The 19,862-nt window shown below is 38.1% G+C and overlaps 1 protein-coding gene across 2 annotated transcripts; it reads left to right on the top strand.

The window, feature by feature from the left end:
* The first annotated feature begins 1,678 nt into the window (after nt 1-1,678).
* On the top strand, nt 1,679-19,800 carry UPB1 (beta-ureidopropionase 1). Of its 2 annotated transcripts, XM_040604431.1 has the most exons (10): nt 1,679-1,868; nt 2,592-2,763; nt 4,281-4,368; nt 5,087-5,181; nt 6,510-6,671; nt 10,676-10,845; nt 14,339-14,420; nt 15,231-15,273; nt 16,399-16,553; nt 19,384-19,800. In XM_040604431.1, exons 1-10 carry the CDS (start codon nt 1,768-1,770, stop codon nt 19,465-19,467), a joined length of 1,152 nt encoding a protein of 383 aa, XP_040460365.1. In that variant the 5' UTR covers nt 1,679-1,767; the 3' UTR covers nt 19,468-19,800. The 2 variants fall into 2 exon arrangements, with proteins under 2 accessions (XP_040460365.1, XP_040460371.1); XM_040604437.1 differs by lacking the exon at nt 2,592-2,763 and having other exon boundaries at nt 1,679-1,836.
* Nucleotides 19,801-19,862: the final 62 nt, after the last annotated feature.

Below are 19,862 nucleotides of genomic sequence, written 5' to 3'. Positions count from 1 at the left end.
TTTCCCTTTAATTTGCAGTCCAGGCAGAAAAGAGCTTGAACAGTTCCCAGAGAAACTCAGGCCCTTCTGTTTGTTTCTACAAATCCTCCAGAAATGCTTTATCTGATGATATCCTGAGTATGCCGATATGGAAATGAACTTACTACTTGGTCTCCTAATTTCCCTCCTGTATTGTCAGCTGCTTTTTGCATTCATCTCCCATTCTGCAATGGTCAAAGGTCTGCCAGACACAAACAGAACAAAATGTTACTGATATGTACCTTTCAAATTGGCCATTAAAGCAAATTAGGATCATCAGATGAAAAATACCATGTAAGTATCATTCACTGCTTATTATTGCATTCAGAAATATGTTTGGGAAAGAAAAATAATTCCTAAGAACAGGTTTTTAGGCCCTTGGTCATGAACAGGGAGATGCTACACTGATGAATACAGGGCAAGTATTTAAACAATGTACTAGCTATCCAGACTTTTTTAAAAAGTTCCTTCCTTTCAAATGATGGGGGTTTTCTCTGCTTTGTGTTCACCATTTTTTTTTGCTTTATAACATGCTATCATCCCTATTTTTAGCTTATCTTGAAAATTCCCCCAAAGATTAAAAGATTTTCCTAAATGCTGTCTAAAGGAGTCAATCTGCTCGTTAGGAGTTACTGTGACAAGTTCTTGCCTCTAACAAATCAGCAGAGCAGTGTGCCTGCCCTGGTGCACTTGGCATAGAGTATTGCTGCAACTTTTTGGGTTAAAAAGGGTGGATTAGAGTGAAAGGATCACGTATCTGAAAATGCCTTGATGAAACCAGACTATCCCTGAACAGTTGCTGTTTAAAGTTAAATATTAGACACTCTCTCCCTAACTTTTTTTTTTTTTTTTTAGATTAGCCTAAAAGGCTTAATATTTAACTTGAAATACCTAACAACTGCAAATGTTAAGTGCTGAATGTTGCTACATCCTCTGGAAGATACACAAAAGCGGTGATTAAACTCCATGTGATACATTTAGACATGTATAACCATCCCTGGCCTGAGTGAGAAAACCAGTTACCGTGTCTTGAATTTCAGTTGCACTTTGGCTCAGAAAGCGTAGCCAGTAGTTCGGTGGGAATAACTGGTTTAAACAGGCTGTCCACTTGGTACCTGCAGAAGAAAATATCCTTTATTTAGATGCACATTTTTTTTTACTTGGATCAAGGTCTTAATTTGTCCAGTCTTTGTCTGACACTAATGTTCATTTTGGGATGAATTTTCAGTTATATTGGTCCTCAAATCCATGTTAAAGACAGAATTATTTATTAGTGTTCAGTCTTATTGCAACTGAAATAGACACACACGTATCGGTGAAAACTATTGCCATTTTTATGACCTTCTATTTCTAAGCCTTTTTATTGAACAGTATCATTAAAAGCTCCTAAAGATGTTCCGCGAGTTATTTCTGAGGCCGAGGAGCTGGTGCCGAGGTGGCCAGCCACTGGGAACGGCCACATCCATGCCTCTCGGCCCACTTGGGGCTGTGCAGGGCCAGCCACCAGTGCCCAGGGCGCAGGGCTGTGCCAGCCACCAGTGCCCAGGGCCACAGCGCTGGGAGCCCGGCCCTGTGGCGCCGCCTTCCCCTGGGGCTGAGCCGCTCCCGCCAAAATGCCCTGAGGAGAAAAGGGTGGGGGCCACCCCGGGGTAAAGTCCGAGAGGGCAGTCCTGCCTGACGGCCAGCGCGTACCTGACGGCCAGCAGCAGCACAGCCCTTGGCGTGCCTCATCCCACGCTGCGCTGTGCCATGGCGGGAGGCCTGTTGTCGCTGGAGGCATGCTTGGAGCGGTGCATCCCACCCGAGGACCTCGCTGAGGTGAAGCGGATCCTCTATGGCGGCGAGGCAAGGTGCGCTGGCGGGGTAGGCTCGCCTGGCGCCTTGGGGGGTGCCCTGTCCTGCCCTGGCGCCTTCCTCCCCTGTGGGGTGCCCAGCTCGGGGCGAGGCGAGGGAGGCAGTGTGAGGGTGGGTGTGCAGGACACAGGGCTGGGGGCTGAAAGGCGAACTAACAGTAGGGCCTATGGCACTTGTGGTGCTGCGGTGGGGTTGGGCCGTGGTGAGGTAACTGGGGTGGTTTGGAGGTAAATCCTGGTTTGGGAAGTGGGGCACTGGAGAGGTTGTGTGAGAGGGTGGCTGACAGGAATGAAAGGCCCAAGGGGAATAGTTTTGAGGGGACAATTGGGAGGTCGTGGCTTTGGGGTGAGCGAGTTGGAAAAGTGGGGATATACCATGAGGAAAAATACATTGGAGGGACAGTGTTTATCATCTGAGGCTGGCAGGTGAACGTTTATATGTATGTGTTCCTTAATTTCTGTAGCAAGGTGTTAGCATCTGGAAATCACAGTCACAGAAGAGGACACTGGGAGTTTGCTGCCATGGAGGAGAGCCATCAGATTTGCACAGCCTGGCTACTGCCTGACTGTTCCCTTGTCTGATAGCTCTGAATTGGGGCATGGGAGCTTGGGTGTCTCTTCAGGGGTAGACAGTATCTGTGATCCTTTTGGTCCATTGCATTCACAGCAGGAAAGAAGAACATCTCACACTGAAATGTCTTTGTTTCTTGTTCAATCCAGAAAACTTAATTTGCCAGCTGCTGCTCTATCAGCAGCTCAAGAAAGAGATTTTGAGCTACAGGGCTATGGATTTGAAGCTGCCCCAGAGCAACTGAGAAGGCCACGTATTGTTCGAGTGGGACTGGTACAGAATAAAATTCCACTTCCCACAGACACACCAGTGGCAGTCCAGGTACCCAAACTGGGATCTGGGATGTTTGTGTGTAACTCCTCTTCTGCTGGATTGAGAAAAAACACCTTTCAGTTGTTGATGTTAGAAACTCCATCGTGAAATGTCTGCTGATGTTCTGGCAATATAGGATCCATCACTATCTTAACACAGCGTACTGTAAGAAATCACAATGACACATTCTGGTTTATTGTTTCTCAGAAACACCTCTTGTGTTTACCTAGTGAACCAACCAGTTTGCAGTTCTAAAGCTATTTATTTAGTACCAATTTTGTAAATGAAAATCCTTTGTCTCTGAAATGAAACAAAAATCATTTACCCAAAATCAAGAGATGGCAACCCATAGAAACCACAGGTGTAGTTCTTGTTTTAATTGAGAAATGTTCCATTATAGGAAAATCCATTAGAGTAAACACAGATTAATAAAGCTGTGTTCATTATTCTTTGTGCAGTAGTAAATTAGATCTTATTACAAGGTGACCATCATTTCTTAACATCTTGGACACAAAAGCATTGAAGTGACACATACGCATAGAAACACCCTCCTAAAAGTAGCTTTAAAAAAGTGAAAGAAAATACCACGTTTATAAAATCTCCTGGAGTAGTAGTTTTGTACAGTGACAGGACAGAACATTTCTGAATAAATTTGTTTTGGAAAGATTACCTGTCACAGATGGAAGCAATTCAGTAAATGGATCAAGTTTGTGTATTATTTGTAGCATCTGTTGAAAAGACTACCAGTTATATTAATTATTTTACCTTATAAATAACTAGTTAACTACTGCTGTAAATCAGTATACAGTTGTTGAGTTTGTAGGTCACTGTTGACTAATCTTGTGTCCTTTTATTTATTGACACCTGAAAATATCAATGCAAAGTGCTACACCTATTATCTTTTAAGTAGAATAGTCAAGAAAAAAGTACTTTGAAACAATGTTTTTTGACTACTTAAAAAATGTTTTCATGTTTTTTTCTTGAAAATCTACTTGCCTTTTAGGACAGAGGGGTTTAGAAAACCATTTGGAGTTGTTAACTTCTAAAGAGTGTCCAAGATCCACCTGTGTGAGCAGGATTTGCACATAACCAAGGAAATAGGCTGTCCTTACCTCATGTTTTAAGATTCTGAGTACTTGCCTTTGAATTCGCGTTTACTTAACATCCTTCTGTAGGTTGTCTACAATGAGCAGCAGAATTATAATTTTTTCTGATTTATATTCTATCTGCAAGTCAGTCAGCCATGAGTTGCCATATATTTAAATGTTGTAACCATGGAATTAGAATTCCGTTGGATTGCTTTCTCTATTTTCAGCACCAAAACGCTTTTAAAATTCTGTATCTAATTCTTTCTATTATCAGTGTTCAGGAATGATAACTTGTTGAATTACCCTCCCTGAAAGCAATGGGACTAAGTACAGAACAAGATAAATTCAATGGTAACAAAGCTTGTAAAACCAGGCTGTTAATGTGCAAATGAGTTAGAACATATAGCTTTTTTTCAGTGTGACACTTCTTGCTATCAGGTGGCTGCACTGCACAGACGAATTGAGGAGATTGTGGAAGTAGCTGCATTATGTGGGGTCAACATAATTTGTTTCCAGGAGGCTTGGAGTAAGTATTTTCTGTGATTCCTTCTAGTTTGTCCAAGGTCAAGTTCCTTCTATTCTAACAGGTATCCTGTACTGGAGGTATGTCTTGTAAGTGAATAGCAGAGGTCATCTGAGTTAAACAGTTAACTTTACTGATTTGCTTTCTAAAGGAAAAACCAAAAAGTCTCAGTTAGCAGAACTGTATGGAAGATGTACATGAAGTCTGTTGTATTGAAGACAAGCGTATGCTGCAATAGTGATACTTGTATGGGTGCTGCTTCTTTGTGTCATCCTTTGTGATCTTTTCCTCATTATTTTTTTTCCTCCTAAAACTCTGGGTTTTTTCTAGACAGATACTAAAATTAAAAGATAGAATTTCACTTAAAATGGCATTTTGAGGTGTAATAAGAGGCAAAAACCAAAATGAAGGCTCGTGAAATGTTTGTGAAAACAGGTTATTCGAAGAAAGTGTACACTAGTGACTGGGGTGTACTTTGTATTTTTATCTCTGGTAAGACTTTACTAAGTTACATTCTTTCTCTTCTGCTTTGCTCTGTGTAGGGCCAAAACTTTTTGCCCCTGCTGAAAGTATTTTTAAATGGCTTTTGCCTTTAAACAAGGAAAGCAGTTGAATCATTCTTAACTGTTTAATTTTGTAATTTGTATTCATGTAAATGGTGTGTATTTCTTGAGTGACTTGAATATTCTTGTGAATTTTGTCTTGCATTGCTGTTTTTCAGCCATGCCCTTTGCTTTTTGTACAAGAGAGAAGCTTCCTTGGACTGAATTTGCTGAGTCAGCAGAGGATGGGCCAACAACAAAATTCTGTCAAGAGGTAAAAAAACAACCAAGCAAAAAACCCCTACATCTAGCCTCCAACCCCAGCCCATAACTGATACTGATTAGCATGGATTTCTTCTTTATGTACTGGTCTTGTACCACTGAGAAAACTGAAATAATAAAAAATAAATTTTCAGCTTGCTTGACAAATATGATAGTGAGCGAAGTAGAAATGGGCAACAACAACTGTGCTCTATATTTATTTTTTTAAACTACTTTGCATTTATAGACTACCTTTTACCATAGAAGGCATAGGAAACTGCCCATTTAACTATTCCTGAATTTTACAAGGAAAGAATGATTCTTCACACAAGTATTTTAAATTTCCATTTAAAAGATGTTTCTTGCATAGCAAAGTTGAGCATTAAACAATGCTTGTATGAAGGTGTGAGGAGAAGAATAGCTAGCTGTTTCTGAACAAAGAACACTTTCACACAAATCTTTTGCTACTCCCTGTGAAATGACACAAAACGTAGAGGGATTTTTATGGAACCAAGGAGATTTGTTACTGCCTTGTTTTTCTAGAGTGTTGATTGCAAGGGTGGCAGAGTTTATTTTTGTTTTCTGACAACTTTTTTTTTCTAATAAGGAATTTAAATTATTTTCTTTTACAGCTAATTGAAACAGCAGACTGTTTTAATGTCAAATTTTCCCAGATATGCACTGACCTATTAAGCTTTTGTAGACAGCATATCTTTAGTCTGATCTAGGGCAAGTACATGTTGATTCTCACTATGGAATTAATGACACTATGGATCTTTGGAGAAAGAAAAGAAAAGTGATTTGAAGGAAAAGACTGTGCTAGTAAACTTGCAGTCAGAAGTTGCTATATTTCTCACTCACACCTATGTTTTTTAACATTCATAGTTAACATGCAATGCTAGTTTACATTCTCCCTTTTATATATATATATATATATATTTTATTTTTTTTAATAAGTGTTTTCAGCTGTGGTGTCTTTGTCTTTCAATCTGGTATGCCACTTAAGTGGTATACCAGAATGGGATGGGATCGTGGTATATTTCTATATCTGTGGATAGACAGAGGTCAGCTTTGTAGTTTGACCTTTGCTGTTAAGATGCTTTTTGCTGTTGGTACGTTGCATTTCTAGTTGAGGATTTAAGTGGAAAGCTCTCTGTAATGTAATTATCTTTGATGAAGAAACTGTGGTGATGTGGGCATGCCAGTGTGGGTGTAAGTGTTATTGCTTGATAAGTCAGAGTAATGTACCAGACTAAAACTTTTTTTAATCCCTCTTTATGAACAAAAAGTGAAAATCCTGAAGGCTTATGTTTAATAGAAGAATTGCATTCATTTGTATAGCTGGCAAAGAAATACAACATGGTTGTGGTATCTCCAATCCTGGAGCGAGATGAAATACACGGGGGAACTTTGTGGAATGCTGCAGTGGTCATTTCTAATTCTGGAGCTGTCCTTGGCAAAAGTAGGAAAAATCATATTCCAAGGATTGGAGATTTCAATGAGGTAAGACACAGTATTGTGATTATCAGGCTAATCTTACCTTGCAGCTCTTGTTCATGTCAGCATGTGTTGTAGCAGAGTCATTGGCAGGAAACATAATGTATTTCTAGAAAACGTAGTTCACAAAGTTCAAATCAGTTTTCCTCAGGTGACATTATAGTAAGTTAATTTATCAAGAATAGAGAGCGGTGACTCTTAAAGGACAAAAAACATTGAACCTTTGTCATGTACTCTTCCTTGGCCTGATGGAAACTAGAGAAGTATAGAGGATCTTTAAAACAAAATTCTGTAAGTCATCGCTTTATGTTAGTTGTGCATGATTGACTTAGTTTTTGCATTTGTGCATGTTGAACTTACTTTAATTTGGAGGGCAACTGTTTCATGGTTCATGTGTAAGCATTATTTATGGTCTTGATCTCTGTTTCTCTGTGAGGTTGTCTTGGTGGAAATGACATTCTTTTTCTTCTGTTTCTTTGAAAAGAATCCCTTAATTCATTATGCTTCTAACTGAATAGCTGGTTTATGGCATCTTCTGTTTACTAATCACATTACTTCCACTGAAGCCCCCAGCAGTTTTTAGGCTGTCCTGCAGAATCAGCTTTAGAAAGTGAACTGGTAGTGAAGGCAGCATCAGAAGAAAACTGGTAGATCTGAAATGTGTTTATCCATCCATAGAATTATCACAAACAGAAAGATCAAGATTAAAAATTAACTGAAGTCTAAAAATACATTGTCTTACCTAACTAAATCTCTCCTTGACAGCTAAGGTGAGTAATTAACAGAGCCTTTCTTCTAAGCACTGGGGGGCTGCTGTATACCTGCAGTTGCTTTTGTTCCCTGTCCAAATGCTCCAGTGACTAAACTGAGGCTTCAGAATCTAAACTGCTTTTTTATTAATTTTAAAAGGGGTTTTTGAGTGTTGGAACTTTGTGTTCAAAGATTTCTGGAAGTTTCGACCTGGGCTTCCAGACCTGATCAGACTGGTTTGTGTTTCTTCAGAGGCGGCTGTTAATAGGTTTCTACACAATGGATTTTTGGCACAGGCCTGTCAGTCACCAGTGTTGACTTCTGTGTTTAACAATTCTTTTGATATTAAATATTATTTTATCGGATCTATCTTCTAGCTAGCAAAACAGTAACTAGCAAACCCGTATAAAATACAAGCACTAATAAAAATGAATTTTGGTTACGTTCACATCCTTTATTTGTTTCTTCTGTAATCAAACAACAACAAAAAAATATTCCTGTTGCTTGTGCTAAAATATGATGTCTTTCAGTTTTCCAGACAGTGGTTTGTGAAGCATCAACAGATTCCAAGAAACTTTTGTTTCCAGCTATGAAACTGTAATGAAAGGCACAAGAAGAGTGTAATGAAAGGCAACTTTTTACTTTTCCATGTGAAGTATAAATAGGGTTTCATTAAGAGTTTTGCATAATTCCAAAAATGACTTAGTTCTTATAACGCCAGAATTACCACAAAACCGTCTATATCTTGCAGGTATACTATAATGATTTGACATTTCTTGTTGTAGCTACCTCATTATAGGTGCAAGTAGTATTTACCCAAAACAGTACTGTCTTTTTAACTAGTTTTGTTAGCAAAGCATTAAGTCCATTCTTTTAAGCTGAGCAATTCTAATAGAGGAACTTTAGAAACCACCAAGACTACAGGGAAGGTTTATGCTCATCTCTGTTACTTTAATGTTGTTTTCTTTATCAACAAAGTTAACCCCCAAGGAAGCCCTGAATTTTGAAATTATTTTTTGTGGATTGTCTCTGTGGAGCAGATAGGGAAGGGAGCCTTGTTAAAATCAGCCTTGTTGAATCGGTGAGAACTAAATGGAAAGGGGAAAGAGATTGGTCTGTAACCTCTTCAGCCATGTGTGGGAGGGCATATAAATAAACAAAAATCAATCTGTCTTGAAACATCACAGTTTGTTGCTGTGGAGATGATTATGACCTCTGGTGAGGAATAAAGAAATAAGAACTGATGAATTCCCTGAAGCAATAGCATTCTTGGTTTTCTTCTCCTATTGTAATGAAAGAAAACTGACAATAGAGAAAAAATGGAAATATATTCAATCAGCGGAATTGTTTTGAAAAAGGATTGTGTGAGTGCCTGCCACATGGCATGTTCTCTACAGACATGAAAGGAGATAAAATCAGTGCCCAAGGACTGTGCAATTTCATGAGACCTGATAATAAGAAACATGAGATGTCACTTTTAGTGGGCATACTGAACCTCCAATCCTTGGTTTCAGAAGATGATCCCCCTGTGTCTAGCATGCCGTTCTACACTTTGTTGAGGCCCTAGTTTGTTCCCCGACTGTAACTGTGCTTGCTTTGGGCCTGATGTGGTTCGGCTTCCTTCAAGACCAATGGCAGCAGCTGTTACCATGGACAGGTAGTTTCAGTAAAAAGAGAGTTGCTTTACAACATGCTTTTCTTATATGGTAAGAGACGTGCCCCACTGGGTCAGGCTGGTGGGTTGTGTACCTTGCTTTTCTGTCTCTGAGATCATCACAAAAAGGTACTGTTAGGAATAAGTCTGGCCACTCTGCAACCTTTGTACTCCCTTGGTATCCACAGTCATTGTGTTAGGAATGTTGGGTGGCATGTTCCTGTCTCATTCGTTTCATATCTGTGGATGTGTTATCAATGACTTTGTCTAATCTGTTCTGAACCTGCTTTAACAAAGAAGCACATTTCAGAAGTGCACTGCCTGCTTGCACAGAAAAAGTTACTTTGGTTAAAAACAGGTGTAAGAGTGTAATTTTAGTCAATACCCACTACTGCTGCTGCTTTGGGATTTCTGTTTTTATCTTGTCCACCGCTTTTGTGATTTTGCAGATCTTACTCATCATACTACCCTCAGCCTTCCACCTGCAGACTGAAGAGCCTTTGTAGTTGCTCCTAACAAGGGAGCATCCCCTTCATAGTTTCAGTTGCCTTTGCTTATTCCATCCTTATTGAGATGCAGACACTAGAATTGCCCAGAGTACTCAAGCTGTGGGCACGCAGAATTCTTATAAACCAGCAAAATTATGTTTTCTGTTACGTTTTTTGTGCTCTTCCTGCTAATGTCTGAGACTTTCTTGGGGGTTTGATTACTACTGGGCAAGCAAGTGTGAGTGACTCCACACATACCCTTTTCTTGCACCTGGGAAGAACCATTTCTGTACATTTAATTTAAAATATCTCTGTGAATGTTTGTCTCTCTTGATAGCTGTTAACAATGCCTTGTCCTTCTTTTTACCAGTACTTTTTACAGGAACCAGTGCATTTCTGTTTAGAAATGTTTGATATGATAAGATAAAATTTTGCAGCATACGGTAAATGGGATCTTTTTAGCCAACAGTTGGCTCCAGTTTCTTTAAGGAGTGTTCTCTTGATTTATCCTGTGATTTTCCTGGTGGTTATTTCAAGCCTTCTGTTTGTTCAGAGGAACAGGCATATAGGAAATTTAAATAACCAGTCTTAGCTATATGCTATTTCCTTATAGCATTCATAAAATTACTGCAGTCATTATGTAACAAGCTGACTGTAAAGGAATTCCATGTTCTTTAGACAGTGTTAATCTTTTTGATCTTTAATCAGAGTCAAAGGATCCTGGAGACAAGAGAATTTTCTGATGTGGTAAAAGTACCAAGAGAGGTACCTTAAGTCTGGTGACTTGTGGATCTCTCTTAAGCTTCTGCAGGAGTTTCTAGCATTAGTAGAAGCATTTATGTTAAAGTCAGACAGTGCTTAGGTGTAGTATAAGTGAAAGGAAACAGAAAGGATCTTGAATTTGATCTCAGCAGTCTGAGAGCCACTTTTTGCTCTATACCCATTGTAGTGCAGCTCTGTACTAAATGTAGGGTGTTGTCCTTACTCATGGTCTAAAATGACTTGAAGCTGGTAACCAGAAAATGGGAAGTGTCAAAGCAGTGTTGGAGGTGGTACTTCTCGCTTTTTTAAGAAGTGGTTTTGTGGTTTTCTGTTTGTTTTGTTTTGTTTGCTTGTAGTCTACTTACTATATGGAAGGAAATAGAGGACACCCGGTGTTTCAGACACAGTTTGGAACAATTGCTGTGAATATCTGCTATGGGCGCCATCACCCTCTGAACTGGCTCATGTTTAGTATGAATGGAGCAGAGATCATCTTTAACCCTTCAGCCACTATTGGATCTCTCAGGTAAAATACGAATTGATTTAGGCTGTTGCATGCTTTCTTGGTTAACTGAACCTCTGAGCCCGTCATTCTCTGGGACATCTTGCTGAGGTCTTGGAACTGGAGATATAGCCTCCTTGTTTTGCCTTCATGAAGGAATCTGCATTCTTCTCCACCTGGAGTTTTGGGCTACCAGTCTGCTTACAGCCACTGATTCTCTTCCAGAACTTCAGTTGTACATCTGCAGGACTTTTGCCTCTGAGTCAGAGTTAACAAGCATCCAGCTAGCATCCTGAAAACTAATAAGAGTTTATTTAGATTATCTATGTAGTATTTTTGCTTTATGATGGGCAGTAGTAATTTGCATTCAGACTTAGCTTGCCAGCTTGCATTGTCCACCTAGGAGTCAATAAGTAGATATCAAATTCCAGTTTTCAGAGCCAAGCTAAGAAACCTTTTTCTCAGAAACTTTTTTTTTAAACTGTTGGCAATTTTGTGATTATCAGGCCTCTTGAACCAGACTGAACCAGTGTAAACTGTTTCCCTTGAGATTAATCTTCTGCAGATTGACATTAATTGCACCCTACTGACTTGATTTCCTAAAAGAAAAAAGAAAACCAGCTCAGTGAGCTAAGAAAGTATACTTCTTAGCTAGCCCATAATGATTAATTTGTGGATTAGCTCTTGAATATGCTTTGCCTCTACATTATTATCATCAGTCACGTTTCAATATAACCTTTGAATGTGCCATGCTTCCAAAGCATTGTCTGACACAGGCTGTGTATTGTGTGGGGTACTATAATGTGATGCAAAATAACTGCATTTCTTCAGTGCTGGCAGGGAGGGCTTTCTTTAGGTGGAAACCTTGTAAAAATGGTTTCAGTGGCTCTTGAGCACTCTTCTTGACAAAATCACCATGCCTTCCTTTCATTCTCATTGTATTCTGTCCTTTGCTGTACTACTTGATACTTTCAAGTTCCAACTTAGACAATTTGTAAATTGAGGTATGGGATTCCAGAGTATGTCTATGCATCAGCTTAACACATAGTAGAACAACTGTGATTTTTCTTTGTGGTTTCCTTTTTTCCCCACTGATAACAGTAGTCTCTGAAAAGTAATTTAGTAATGTGTGATGATTACATATACATGACTGAGGAAGTGATGGTAGTTTATGGTTAATTAGAAGTATTAATATTTTTAACCCTTTTCAGCATAAGTGGTTAGCTTTGTTACAAGGTCAATGGGGGAAGTCTGGTTTTGCAGAGTTCTTTGAAACAAAGACATTTCCTTTGTGAGTTAAAAAAAAATATTTGGGGGTAGCTGAAGTCTCTTTGAGTTTCCAGCTCCAAAGGAAAGTTTTAGGAAGCTAACAGAAGCGTATTTTATTGTTACTGATGATATTGTAATACAAGTAAATAAATCCTGTAGCAAACAAAGAAGACATATTGATCTCTTATAACAGTAAAAATTCTTTCTCATTTCTCTTCTCTCTCTCTTCAGCTGGGCTTGTATGCATGGACTAAGTGCAGAATACTTCCATTTTTATTTCTTTAAATCTAGAGGAACAGATTTTTCCAGTGTAAGTTTATAAACCTTAATGTATGCAATGTTCATGCAGTATAGACTTGCTAACTGGATATGCAAGACAATGGAAGAGTTAGAAATGTAAGAGGGATTTTTTTTTCCCCCAGCATTTTCCAGTTCTTCAAGATTCCTCTAATCCTCTCACTTTACCTGTTTAATGTAAATTTGGAGGTTTTCTGTCTCTGTAACAAGGTCCAAGAATATGAGTACAATTTTTTTTACTAGAAAATTCTGAGGATGATAAGCATTCATAATAGGGTAGAAATGGTTAAATACAGATTAAAGGCATAAAATTTACACACAGCTAATTCTGAAGCAGAGAACTCTGTATTTACAAACCTGGAGAGTAGAACTGTAGATTAGATGCAGTATTCTGTCATTCAAACTGCCTTTAATATTTTTTTGATGTAAAGGATAATTTTAGGTTGGGAAAAAAATTTAGGTTGAGGAAAAAAAAAGATAGTTTTAGTGTTGGGAAATGTCTTTTGAAAAGAGATGAATTAATACACAATGCTTTTGGGGCATTTATGTCACTATTGGAGTATTTGTGATGTTTGTCTACTTATAGCCCATTACATTAACAGAAGAGCAAACAGAAATTACCCTGTAGTCATACAGCACTTCATTGGTACTCTGTGTGCTTCAGCCTCTCCTAATTATTAGCTTTCACTTCGTTGTTTTTAAGCATAGAATTTTTATTGCAGGAAGAGGACTCTTGAGGCCCATGTAAAAATTGTCTCTGGGGTCGCTTCTTGGCGTTAGCCTTTTTTCCTGTCTCTCTTCTGTGAAATTGTAATTTGCTGGAGCTTTTCAATAAAATCCCTTTTTCTTAGAAGAGGTGGCTGCCAGACTCAAAGCAATTGAGAAAAGAGGCAATAAACCAAGTCCTTTCAATCAGTCCAATGACCATCTCTTAAGATTCTTGAGCCTGACTGGGAGATTAATGAGTCAGATGCTTGCAACCTTGTCTTGATATTCAGAATGTGGCAGGTACATGCTATAACAGGAGTGTACAAATTGTATCACCTTTGTTTTGGAGCTCTGAGGACTCCCAGACCTTCTATTAACCAGTCTGATCCCTGTGTATCAAGCTATTTCATAAGAAGACTATTTCAGTTTTAAACATCAGTCAGAACTGAAATCTCCTTTAGAAAAGAGGTAAAGGCTTTTAAAGGAGAAGGGATGTTCTATTTCTCATTTCTCAGCTCTTGGTTTTTTGTAAATTTAGTGAGATAATTTAGATTTAGTAGATAATTACTGGGAAGTTACCAGGATGCTTTTGCTAAACATGCTTTCTGTTTCATCAACCCACCACAGAAAGGTAACTTACTCAAAAGTGCTATGAAAACTGTGGTTCAAATAACAGAAGTAGGAAATTTTGGTGGAAATGGATTTTTATTTTCCTTCAATTTTTTTTTTTATTATTCCCATAATTAATTTTCTTTTTTCACTCACTGCTGCAGAAGCCTCTCTTGGAGCATTTGGGGAAAAAAGGGAGGCAACTTGCATGAATCTCTTCTAGCTTTGCTGCAGGATTATGTTTGGTATATTGGTATTTGGTATTGGAAAGTTAATGGAATGTGAAAGCACGTGTGTAAACCCTTTACATAATTTGAAGAGTAAAACATTTTACTCTTTAATTGCTTTGAAAATCTTGAGATGTGTCAATTTTTTAATTTTTTTTTTTTTTGGCCATGACAAAGCCATATTTACCAAGTTATCAGATAGAATTGTTTATACCTATATTTTAGCAGAAAATAATTATAGTGCTTGGCTGTATCTGGGGAGGTTTTGATTGTAAGAGCACGATCAATCTTAGAAGCTAACTTTGGCTTCTTTGACAGAATATATACAGTGTGAAACAGTCATAATCTAAATTTAGCTCTGAAGTAGACAAGCAGTGAATACCTGCCTCCTCTTCTGTGTATTGCAGCGAGTCACTGTGGCCAATTGAAGCAAGAAATGCTGCCATAGCTAATCACTGTTTTACTTGTGCCATCAACAGGGTAGGAACGGTACGTATCTTCACTTTATTATTTCATTTCCAAATTTAGGTACTGTAGCATTAGTTAATTCAAGGTAATGAACTGAATAGCGCTAGATTGCATAGATTACTGTGTAACTACTCTATTAGTGTTTATAATATAAAGATGGACAGCGATAAAAGAAATTGAGAGCTGCCTTGTGCTGGCAGCCTACTTTTTGGTTGCAGCTGCTTCCTGTTCTTGAATCACTCTTTTTGTAATAGGCACCCGCCCATTTGCTAATTCTCCTAGTTTCTGTGGTGAAATCAGTATTCTTTTAGCCAATGTGACTGAAAATGAAATGTATCCTCAAGTTAGTGGTACACAACTGGCTGCTGTTGTGCAGGTACTGCCTTTTTCTGGACACTGAAATTCTATAATGAGAATTATTATCGCCAACAATAGGACATTCTTACATGTGTGTTCTTTTACTAGGTTCCCTGCAAAAACCTAGACTTGTTCTTGCTGTTATGTGAACACATTTGCTGCCTTTTGTAATACACAAAGATGTGTTTGGTTAAATATCTCCTCTTTTGCTGCTTCTCTAGACTTGTGAAACTGATATGAGGCATGTTCCCCAAAGTGTGTGAATAGGCTGTGATACAGAGAGATACTGCTTTCCAGCCTATACATTGTAGAAACTAGGCCCCTCTGGTGATTCCCTTTAGACAGTTCTGATAGTATGCCAGAAAAAATCTTACTAGATTTATATAAATTTCTGTACTGAATAAGATAGACTAGCAAGGATTTCTTGAAGAAATGGAATTACACTGCCACCTACGGATTCTTCTTATTTCACAGGAATACTACAAAAATGCCTTTACTTCTGGAGATGCTAGAGAAGGTATGTGCAGAAATCACGTTCAGTACTTGCTAATAATTGTTAGCTAGAAAGTCTAAAGAAATGATAGCTCTCCTGCAAGTGTCTCTCCCACGACAGCTGCGGTAGGTAGCGACTGCCTTACATAAGACTGCTGTTTTGTAAGCTGGAGGAAAACAGCACTTCCTATTGAAGGTGGTGGTACCGTGGTATGTGGTTACCAGAAGTTGATGCATAAGGCTTCTGTATACTTTCAAAGGACTAAGTTTTGGAGTCAATGCATTATTGTAGGACTGGAAGACAAAAATCCTACAAATTAGCCTGTGTTGCCAGTACATGCATGCTTTTTTATTTGTAGTTTTAAGATGATTAACAGTAATAGCCCTAGCCTAAATCACCAGCCAAGCCATTTTGCCCTTTTTCAGAGATTTGCTGCAAGTTAAAGAAGAGACTGCTCAAAGAAAAGCATGAGATTTGCTTGTATGTATTTCACTTATATGTTGAAATACTGTAATTTGTCCTGTGACAAATTATAAGCCGCCTGGTTTCATCTGGAGTGGGTCTGAGACTTTTCTAGCTAGTTTGGGAGCTAAGTGTTTGTAGTAGTTGCATGGAAAAGGTCAGTGGTATGCATTGCTTAGTACAACAGATGTGGCTGATTTTTGGCACAACTCAGAGTTGTGCAACATAAAGTCAGATGTTTTTTCAGTGCCTCAAATCCCCGTGTTTTCACCTCTGACCTTGTGCTCAAAAATGAATGGGTTCATCTCTGTCATCTGTTTTGAAAATGTATGATTTGACAATTTGAACTCATTTAAATTCCAGATAAAAAACAATGAAAGCAAAGCCTTTGCGTTCAGAGACTTAATAATGGGAAAGCATAATCATGCATTGTTTAAAAGGCAATGCAGTGAGCTTTTTCCTGTTAATTTGATATATGTCAAAGCTGTACTGTGCATGAAAATAGCTACTGGTCAAAGCTGCAGTTATCTTAGGATTGTGCTGTGACTCTTCAGGATGATACCTTGCTTAAAGCACAGGAGGCAAGCAACCACAAGAAATTGAGCCAGGTTTTATGGGACACTGCGTGTGAAGTTGTATACTTATTTGCATATCACATTAACATTCTTTTTTAAAAATTTCTTCAAGCACACCATGAGTTGGGCTATTTTTATGGCTCAAGTTACGTAGCTGCACCAGATGGCAGCAGGACCCCAGGTCTCTCTCGCGTTCAGGATGGACTTCTGGTGGTAGAGATGGATCTAAATCTTTGCAGGCAAGTCAGTGACAAATGGAATTTTAAGGTAAGCCTGCATATAAAGAAGTAGACTTACATATGGTATTAGAACAAACAAGATTTCATAATGATCTTACAATAGTTAGAAGGCAGACTTTTTTTTTTTTTTTTTAATAGTCTGAAGCTTAAATTGAACTAATTTGACAGGATGTTCTGGAGGCTAAAGGCATAAATGGATTCTGAAAAGGAGCAGCCAAATTCAGGGAAACTAGGCTAATAGCTTTAAATGAAAGACTTAACCTTTGGTCCTTAAGTGTGGATTGCCTGAGCTCCGAAGACTGCTAGGGGAAATGTGTGTGGTTTCCTTATGCAAGAAATGTAGGCATTTGTTGCTGAGATGGGCCTTTGATCAGGCCTAATATGGTAGTTCTTTATATTCTTATAGGCCTTACTGGTCAGTTTTGGTGAAATTCACTGAAAACCCAAAATCAAAATAATCTTTAAGCTTCTGAGAACTTTCTGAATGCAAACTTATTGCAGTGTTAACTCCCTGAATTTCTGGATAGCCACAAAGAAAGAACTGTGTACATTAATCTCTGAAGCATCCTAACACACTTTTGAATTTATCTGTATCAGATTAAGATGGCTGCAAGCCTCTCCATGTGACTTTAACAAACTTACTTATTACTATTTTTTTTGTATTCTGAGATGGAGCTAATTTGGAACATCTTTCCTGAGGGTGTAATTTGATTTAATTTGCCCAGCAGCAGTGCTAGTTTAAGAAATTGCCACCTCAGCACTGCAGCTGCAAACCCTTCAGTTGTGCAAGTACAGGCTGTGTGGGGTGCTATGTTGTATATTGGTTTAGCAAGGTGACCAGATTTTTATTTTTATTTTTAAACAAACAAATGGCACTAGTTTCTTCTTTTAGTCTGATCAAGTTTATGGCAGGCCCCACAAATACTCTGTTGGAACAACAAATGAGGCAAGCAAAAGTAGAAAAGAGGTGGCAACTTCTTACATAGGCTTTTGTGATGAACAAAACATTTTGCTTACTTCTGTGGATGCAGGTTTTTTTGTTCTAGTCCTCAGTACTGCTACAGACTAGAATATTTCCTGTCCTCTCTTAAGATCAGCATGATTTGAATCCTAAGTAAGTAGGCTAATAGTCCTAACTCCTGGCTAGCAACCATCACAATGCAGGTTCTTCAGTGATAATCTAGTATTTAAAATAAGTAATCATTTGCAAGGAGTGTCAATTCTTGTACATAATGTTACTGCAAGCATACGTTTGTTTTATAGAGCTAGCTTATTTGGAACCACCTTATGCATTACAATATAGTGTAGTATATAATGTGTTTTGATTTCAATTTGATGCAAAAATACTTTTTTTTGTGGATTTGAAATGCTGAAAACTTTCTAATTGAAACATAGTAATTTCTTAGCTAGAGTTTTATTTCTTTGCTAATGCTGCCAATCCATATATAGAGACTAAAGACAAGAAGTAATTTCAGGTCATCTTCTGGACAGAATTGTATTCGTTATTTTACAGATACATGTGGTAGGTATATGGTTGTTGACATAGTGGAATGAAATTGCTGAGAGCTTCCCAGGTTTTTTTCAAGTCAGGCAGGCATTTAGTTTTGCTTTGCCACTGAAGTCTGAGGCCCTTATTGCAGAGTAGAGGTTTAGTGTGTCAGGAAGCACATGGAGCGTTGCTTCCAACACTTTAGTAGGGGTATCTGAACACAAGCAATTGTATTGATTATGAAAAACAAACAGTAAAGGCAAAACACTGACCTTTAGCTGTTTTGTATAAATTGCTTACTTTCTATTGTATTCAACTCTTGTGCTTTCAGCACCTTAGTTTTATGTTGGTGGTGTGGATTGATATTGTTGGTCTTTTGGCACATAAGGCATAGCTGTGGCTTTTGTTTATGTGACAGGGCATATCTATTTTCCTCTCATTTGTGGCCAAGACAGAAGTAATTCTTGCTGTGAGGGGAAGGAGGAAGTATGAAGTCATCAGTTATCTGCAGAAAAACCCTTGACAGCAAGTAGGAACTATTTAACCTGCTCTGGTATCTGCAGTTTGTATTCAATGATGCCTGAAAGGGACATGAAGTAAAATGTCTTTGCTAAACTCAGAGCAGCAAAATAGTTAAATGAATTGGCCTCATTACACTCTGGCACAAAAGAAGTAATTTGTTCCTCTCAGGGCCAATGTTGTAGACTCTGCGTTTCAGAAGAGGATGATAGCACTATATAAAATGCTGTATTTCAGCCTCCTAGCTTACTGTATCACCCAAAGCAGTGATAGTGTTTTGTATTATTATTGGATAAAGTAAGAGCAGCCCAAATAACGTCAGTGGCACATATGCAAAATTCGTGCTGGCAGCAGGGTTCATCGGTTGTCAAGGGCATAATATGAAAACATAATTACAGATACACTCCTTTGCCTTCATTGACATAACTTACTTTAAAGAGAATATTGTTGATGCATAAGAGAGCAAGTCCACCTTTCACATTCAACTTTCAGCTATTCAGGATAACCAAAACAGCCATAAGTAATGAGTCAGCGGACATGACTGTAAATGAAGGAGCGCTGCAAAGCAGGAAGGTGTTCATTTTAAAGTTTTACTCTATAGAGTGGAAATGCACTTCTACTCTTTTTTAGAGGTATAGCTTTAGGCAACACAATGCAAGTTCTTTTATAAAAGAAGTATATTAGTTTGTGCTAAGGCACTGGAGGTCTTGCATTTTGAGTTAATTATGATTTTACTGTTTGGGGCAATTAAATATATCATCATAAAAACCCCAAGTATATATAAATATTTTCTACTGAAGTACTTTCATAGCTCACTAGAAGAACTGAAGCTTTGATTTTTCTTTTCCAGATGACTGGTAGATATGAAATGTATGCAGAGAAGCTCACTGAAGCAGTCCAGCCTTATTTTGTACCGAATATAATCAAAGAGTAAGAGAGAGCATCTCATTACATTCAAATGTTATGTAACAAGTTAAAAGGTTCTGATGGATGATAGCTTTACTGTGGATCACAAGTTATTGTTGTTAATTTCCTGTAATCAATTTTTCAATAATAGGATTCAAAAAAGCGTTAAGTAAAGTAATCGAAAAATGGCTTCTTGGGGTTAAGGCTTTTTGTCATTTACTCTGGGTCCAAACTTTTGTCCCTTACTAGGAATGTACCCAGTAGGAATGCATTGATATAAAACGTTGATGAAATTTATTCAGTACCATGATATACTTTGATGGAGATAATGAATTCAGAGGACATAAAAAATTTTACATAAGCTTTGCATTGTGTGTCTATTTACCTCTGGTTTCCATTTTTCATCCTCTACTCAAATGCAGA

Source organism: Falco naumanni, chromosome 1 (genome assembly GCF_017639655.2).
Source record: "Falco naumanni isolate bFalNau1 chromosome 1, bFalNau1.pat, whole genome shotgun sequence".
In the NCBI taxonomy this organism is placed as follows: Eukaryota; Metazoa; Chordata; class Aves; order Falconiformes; family Falconidae; genus Falco; species Falco naumanni.
This window is presented reverse-complemented; position numbering and strand designations above follow the sequence as displayed.

Coding starts and splice junctions, on each gene's coding strand:
- UPB1 (XM_040604431.1), top strand. CDS start 1,768: ATGGCGGGAGGCCTGTTGTCGCTGGAGGCATGCTTGGAGCGGTGCATC. Junction 4,369..5,086: donor TTGTTTCCAGGAGGCTTGGA/GTAAGTATTTTC, acceptor GCTGTTTTTCAG/CCATGCCCTTTGCTTTTTGT. Junction 5,182..6,509: donor CAACAAAATTCTGTCAAGAG/GTAAAAAAACAA, acceptor TCATTTGTATAG/CTGGCAAAGAAATACAACAT.